Source organism: Aethalodelphis obliquidens, unplaced genomic scaffold (genome assembly GCF_003676395.1).
Source record: "Aethalodelphis obliquidens isolate GAN/ISIS:26980383/991018 unplaced genomic scaffold, ASM367639v1 scaffold8, whole genome shotgun sequence".
In the NCBI taxonomy this organism is placed as follows: Eukaryota; Metazoa; Chordata; class Mammalia; order Artiodactyla; family Delphinidae; genus Aethalodelphis; species Aethalodelphis obliquidens.
The window spans coordinates 2,577,233-2,584,048 of record NW_020837952.1 but is presented as its reverse complement, the minus strand read 5'-3'; the positions used below and the strand labels follow the sequence as shown (position 1 = coordinate 2,584,048).

Sequence of the window (6,816 nt, the reverse complement as noted above, 5' to 3'; positions counted from 1 at the left end):
CCACAAAGCCTCCATGGGCCACACAGATCCTGAGCGACCGTGAACTGTCCCAACAAAGCCTCTCCCAGACGAGGGCGTCCTGGGCCTGAGCCCCACCCCCACCAAAGCCTCCTCTAGCCACGTGCGTGCACGCAGCCAGAGTGCCGCCCCTGACAGGGCCTCCTCTGGCTGTGCAAGTCCAGGCGGGCCAAGCACCGCCCCCTTCCAAGGCCTCCTCTGGCTGCACCAGCCCCTGTGGGAGAGGAACACATACAGAGGTGGGGCTGATACAGCAGGTCCAGAGACCTACCTAGAGGTCTTGGAGGCCTACTGGGGAGGTGGGAGGAAGCTGTAGCTCACCATAAGGGCAAGGACACTGACGAGGAGGCATCAGGGAATTTTTATTTTTTAAATTTTTTTATCTTATTTTTTTATCTTTTATTTTTAAAAATATTTTTTATTTTCTTTATTTTATTAAAAAACTTTTTGCTGTTGTGGTTCTGCTTTGTTTTGTGGTTGTTTCATTTTTATTGTTATTTTTTTCTAATATATTTTTTATTTTTCTTATTTTATTTTATTTTATTTTATTTTATTTTTGTGTGCGTGTGGTATGCGGGCCTCTCACTGTTGTGGCCTCTCCCGTTGCGGAGCGCAGGCTCCAGACATGCAGGCTCAACGGCCATGGCTCATGGGCCCAGCCGCTCTGCGGCATGTGGGATCTTCCCGGACTGGGGCACGAACCCGTGTCCACCGGCATCGGCAGGCGGACTCTCAACCACTGCGCCACCAGGGAAGCCCTAATTTTATTTTATTTCTTAGTCTTTGTTATTGTTCTGCTCTTTTCTTTTTGTTGATTGATTTTTTTTACCACGCTGCACAGCTCGCAGGATCTTGGTTGTCAGGCCTGAGCTCCTGTTGTGCAAGCGCCAAGTCCCAGCTGCTAGACTAACAAAGAACTGCAGGTCCCAGGGAATATTACTTGGTGTGAGGTCTCCTGGAGGTCCTCATCTCAGCACCAAGAGCCGGCCCCACCCAACTGCCTGCAAACTCCAGTGCTGGACACCTCAGGCCAAACAACTACCAGGACAGGAACACAGCCCCACCCATCAAAAAAAATAAGATAACAAAAAAATGTCACAGACGAGGATTAAGGTAAAAACGTGTAAGACCAAATAAACGAAGAGGAAATAGGCAACCTACCTAAAAAAGAATTCAGAGTAATGATAGTAAAGATGATCCAAAATCTCAGAAAGAGAATGGAGGCACGGATCAAGAAAATATGAGAAATGTTTAACAAGGACCTAGAAGAAGTAAAGAACAAACAAAGAGTGATGAATAACACAATAACCGAAATGAAAAATACACTACAGGAATCAATAGCAGAAAAACTGAGACAGAAGAACGAATAAGTGAGCTGGAAGATAGAGTGGTGGAAATAACTGCTGAGAAGCCGAATAAAGAATAAAGAACGAAGGGACTTCCCTGGTGGCATAGTAGTTAAGAATCTGCCTGCCAATGCAGGGGACACGGGTTCGATCCCTGGTCTGGAAAGATCCCACATGTCATGGAGCAACAAAGCCCATGTGCCACAACTACTGAGCCTGTGCTCTAGAGCCCACGAGCCACAATTACTGAGCTCACACTCCACAACTACTGAAGCCCGCATACCCTAGAGCCCATGCACCACAACTACTGAGTCCACGCACCGCAACTACTGAAGCCCACACGCTAGGTCCCATGTGCTGCAACTACTGAGCCCGCATGCTGCAACTATTGAAGCCTGCGTGCATAGAGCCTGTGCTCTGCAATAAGAGAATCCACCACAATGAGAAGCACATGCACCGCAACGGAGAGTAGCCCTTGCTCGCCGCAACTAGAGAAAGCCCACGTGCAGCAATGAAGACCCAACACAGCCAAAAATAAATAAATTAAAAACTAAAGAAAAAAGAATGAAAAGAAACGAGGACAGTCTCAGAGACCTCTGGTACAACATTAAATGCACCAACATTCAAATTATAGGGGTCCCAGAGGAAGAAGAGAAAAAGAAAGGGTCTGAGAGAACATTCAGAGAGATTATAGTTGAAAACTTCCCTAACATGGGAAAAGAAATAGCACCCCAAGTCCAGGAAGCACAGAGAGTCCCATACACAATAAACCTAAGGAGAAACATACCAAGACACATATTAATCAAACTAACAAAAGTTAAATTCAAAGAAAAAAATATTAAAAGCATCAAGGGAAAAGCAAAAAATAACATACAAGGGAATCCCCGTAAAGTTATCAGCTGATTTTTCAGCAGAAACTCTGCAGGCCAGAAAGGAGTGGCAGGATGTATTTAAAGTAATGAAATGGAAAAACCTACAACCAAGATTACTCTACCAAGCAAGGATCTCATTTAGATTTGATGGAGAAATCAAAAGCTTTACAGACAAGCAAACTCTTAGAGAATTCAGCACCATCAAACCAGCTTTACAACAAAATGCTAAAGGAATTTCTGTAGGCGGGAAACACAAGAGAAGAAAAAGATCTACAAAAACAAACCCAAAACAATAAAGAAAATGGTAATAGGAACATACATATTGATAATTACCTTAAATGTAAATAGATTAAATGTTCCAACCAAAAGACACAGATTGGCTGAATGGATATAAAAACAAGACCTGTATATATGCTGTCTATAAGAGACCCACTTCAGACCTAGGGACACGTACAGACTGAAAGTGAGGTGATGGAAAAAGATATTCCATGCAAATGGAAATCGAAAGAAAGCTGGAGTAGCAATACCCATAAGAGATAAACTAGACTTTAAAATAAAGGCTGTTACAAGAGACAACGAAGGACATTACATAATGATCAAGGGATCAATCAAAGAAGAAGACATAACAATTATAAATATTTATGCACCCAATATTGGAGCACCTCAATACATACAGCAAATGCTAACAGCCATAAAATGGTAATTGACAGTAACACAATAAAAGTGGGGGACTTTAACACCCCACTTACACCAATGGACAGATCATCCAAACAGAAAATAAATAAGGAAACACAAGCTTTAAATGACACATTAGACCAGATAGACTTAATTGACATTTATAGGACATTTCATCCAAAAGCAGCAGAATACACTTACTTCTCAAGTGCACACAGAACATTCTCCAGGATAGATCACATCTTGGGTCACAAATCAAGCTTCACTAAATTTAAGAAAATTGATATCATATCAAGCATCTTTTCCCACCACAACACTATGAAATTAGAAATCAATTACAGGAAAAAAAAACTGTAAAAAAAAGCAAACACGGGATTCCCTGGTGGCACAGTGGTTGAGAGTCCGCCTGCCGATGCAGGGGACACGGGTTCGTGCCCCGGTCTGGGAGGATCTCACATGCCGTGGAGTGGCTGGGCCCGTGAGCCATGGCCACTGAGCCTGCGCGTCTGGAGCCTGTGCTCCACAACAGGAGAGGCCACAGCAGTGAGAGGCCCACGTACCGCAAAACAAACAAACAAACAAAAAAACCTGCAAACACATGGAGGCTAAACAATACGCTACTAAATAACCAAGAGATCACTGAAGAAATCAAAGAGGAAATCAAAAAATACATAGAGTGTCCGGAGTGGGTGCTGAGGCCTGAGCCTTGGGACCCTAGTGAAGGCCTCCCCAAGGTCGCTGGGCCCAACCAGGTTGCCCTAGCTGCCACCAAGGGTATCAAAGTTTTAGAAGTTATCAAACCTTTCTGTGCAGTTCTACCAGATACTCAGAAACCTGAAAGGAAAATCCAGTTTAGAAAAAAGGTACTATGGACTCCTATAACTTTCTTCATCTTCTTAGTATGTTGTCATGTTGTCAGATACCACTATTTGGAATCATGTCATCAGATTCTGCAGATCCTTTCTACTGGATGGGAGTTATTCTTGCATCCAACAGAGGAACTTTAATGCAATTGGGTATCTCCCCAATTGTAACATCTGGTTTGATTTTGCAGTTGTTAGCTGGAGCCAAAATCATTGCAGTTGGAGATACACCCAAAGTTAGAGCCCTATTCAGTGGAGCCCAGAAAAATGAGCTTCAATAAAATTAAAGACCCTTTTCCAAATTTGAAAAAAAAAAAAGAAACAAATGACAATGAAAATATGATGACGCAAAACCTATGGGATGCAGCAAAAGCAGTCCTAAGAGGGGAGTTTATAGCAATTCAATCCTACCTCAAGAAACAAGAAAAATCTCAAATAAACAACCTAACCTTACACCTAAAGCAACTAGAGAAGGAACAAAAAAACCCAAAGTTAGTAAAAGGAAAGAAATCATAATAACCAGAGCAGAACTAAATGAAATAGAAATGAAGGAAATAATAACAAACATCAGTGAAACCAAGAGCTGGTTATTTGAGAAGATAAACAAAACTGATAAACCTTTAGCCAGACTCATCAAGAAAAAAAGGGGGGAAAAAAAGGAGAGGATTCAAATCACTAAAACCAGAAATGAAAAAGGAGAAATTACAACTGACACTGCAGAAATAGAAAGGATCATAAGAGACTACTATAAGCAACTATATGCCAAGAAAATGGACAACCTAGAAGAAATGGTCAAACTCTTAAAAAGGTACAACATTCCAAGACTGAACCAGGAAGAAACAGAAAATATAAAGAGACTAAATCACAAGTAATGAAATTGAAACTGCAATTAAAATCTTCCAACAAACAAAAATCCAGGACCAGATGGCTTCACAGGCGACTTCTATCAAACACTTAGAGAAGAGCTGACACCCATCCTTCTCAAACTCTTCCAAAAAATTGCAGAGAAAGGAACACTCCCAAGCTCATTCTACAAGGCCACCATCACCCTGATACCAAAACCAGAAAAAGATACTACGAAAAAAGAAAATCACAGACATATATCACTGATGAAAATAGACGCAAAAGTCCTCAACAAAATACTAGCAAACAGAATCCAACAGCACATTAAAAGGATCATATACCATGATCAAGTGGGATTTAACTGAGGGATGCAAGAATTCTTCAATATATGCAAATCAATCAATGTGATACACCATATTAACAAATTAAAGAAGAAAAACCATATGATCATCTCAATAGATGCAGAAAAAGATTTTGACAAAATTCAACACCCATTTATGAAAAAAACTCTCCAGAAAGTGGGCATAGAAGTTATGCCCTACCTCAACATAATAAAGGCCATAAATGACAAGCCCACAGCAAACATCATTCTCGATGGTGAAAAACTGAAAGCATTTCCTCTAAGATGAGGAAGAAGACAAGGCTGTCCACTCTCACCACTATTATTCAATAGAGTTTTGAAAGTCCTATCCACAGCAGTCAGAGAAGAAAAAGAAGTAAAAGTAATCCAAATTGGAAAAGCAGTAAAACTGTCACTGTTTGCAGATGACATGATACTATACCTAGAAAATCCTAAAGATGCCACCAGAAAACTACTAGAGCTAATCAATGAATCTGGTACAGTTGCAGGATAAAAAATTAATGCACAGAAATCTCTTGCATTCCTATACCCTAACAATGAAAAATCAGAAAGAGACATTAAGGAAACAATCCCATTTACCATTGCAACAAAAAGAGTAAAATACCTAGGAATAAACCTACCTAAGGAGGTAAAAGACCTGTACTCAGAAAACTATAAGACACCGATGAAAGGAATCAAAGATGACACAAACAGATGGAGAGATACACCATGTTCTTGGACTGCAAGAATTAATATTGTGAAAATGACTATACTACCCAAAGCAATCTACAGATTCAATGCAACCTTATCAAATTACCAATGGCATTTTTCACAGAATTAGAACAAAAAATTTTACAATTTGTATGGAAACACAAAAGACCCTGAATAGCCAAAGCAATATTGAGAAAGAAAAATGGAGCTGGAGGAATCAGGCTCCCTGACTTCAGACTATACTACAAAGCTACAGTAATCAAGACAGTATGGTACTGGCACAAAAACAGAAATATAGATCAATGGAACAGGATAGAAAGCCTAGAGATAAACCCACACACCTATGGTCACCTAATCCATGATAAAGGAGGCAAGAATATACAGTGGAGAAAAGAGAGTCTTTCAATACCTGGTGCTGGGAAAACTGGACAGCTACATGTAAAAGAATGAAATTAGAACATTTCCTAACACCATACACAAAAATAAACTCAAAATGGATTAAAGACCTAAATGTAAGACCGCACCCTATAAAACTCTTAGAGGAAAACATAGGAAGAACACTCCTTGACATAAACCACAGAGAGATCTTTTTTGACCCACCTCCTAGGGTAATAAAAATAAAACCGAAGATAAATAAATAGGACCTAACCAGCTTTTGCACAGCAAAGAAAACCATAAATGAGACAAAAAGACAACCCTCAGAATGGGAGAAAATATTTGCAAATGAAGCAACTGACAAGGAATTATTCTCCAAAATATACAAACAGCTTATGCAGTTCAATATCAAAAAAATAAGCAACCCAATCAAAAATGGGCAGAAGACCTAAATAGACATTTCTCCAAAGAAGACATATAGATGGCTAAGAGGCACATGAAAAGCTGCTCAACATCATTAATTATTAGAGAAATGTAGATCAAAACTACAATGAGGTATCACCTGACACCAGTCAGAATGGCCATCATCAAAAAAGCTACAAACAGGGCTTCCCTGGTGGCGCAGTGGTTGAGAATCTGCCTGCTAATGCAGGGGACACAGGTTCGAGCCCTGGTCCGGGAAGACCCCACATGCCGCGGAGCAACTGGGCCCGTGAGCCACAATTACTGAGCCTGCGCGTCTGGAGCCTGTGCTCTGCAACAAGAGGGGCCGC

The 6,816-nt window shown here is 40.7% G+C and overlaps 1 protein-coding gene across 1 annotated transcript in view; it reads left to right on the top strand.

The window, feature by feature from the left end:
* Positions 1–3,848: 3,848 nt before the first annotated feature.
* The window catches only part of FAM186A (family with sequence similarity 186 member A), a 62,753-nt gene continuing 59,785 nt past the window's right edge, over positions 3,849–6,816 (top strand). The window contains 1 exon segment of the mRNA XM_027108198.1: positions 3,849–4,010. Coding sequence (XP_026963999.1) covers positions 3,849–4,010 — 162 coding nt within the window.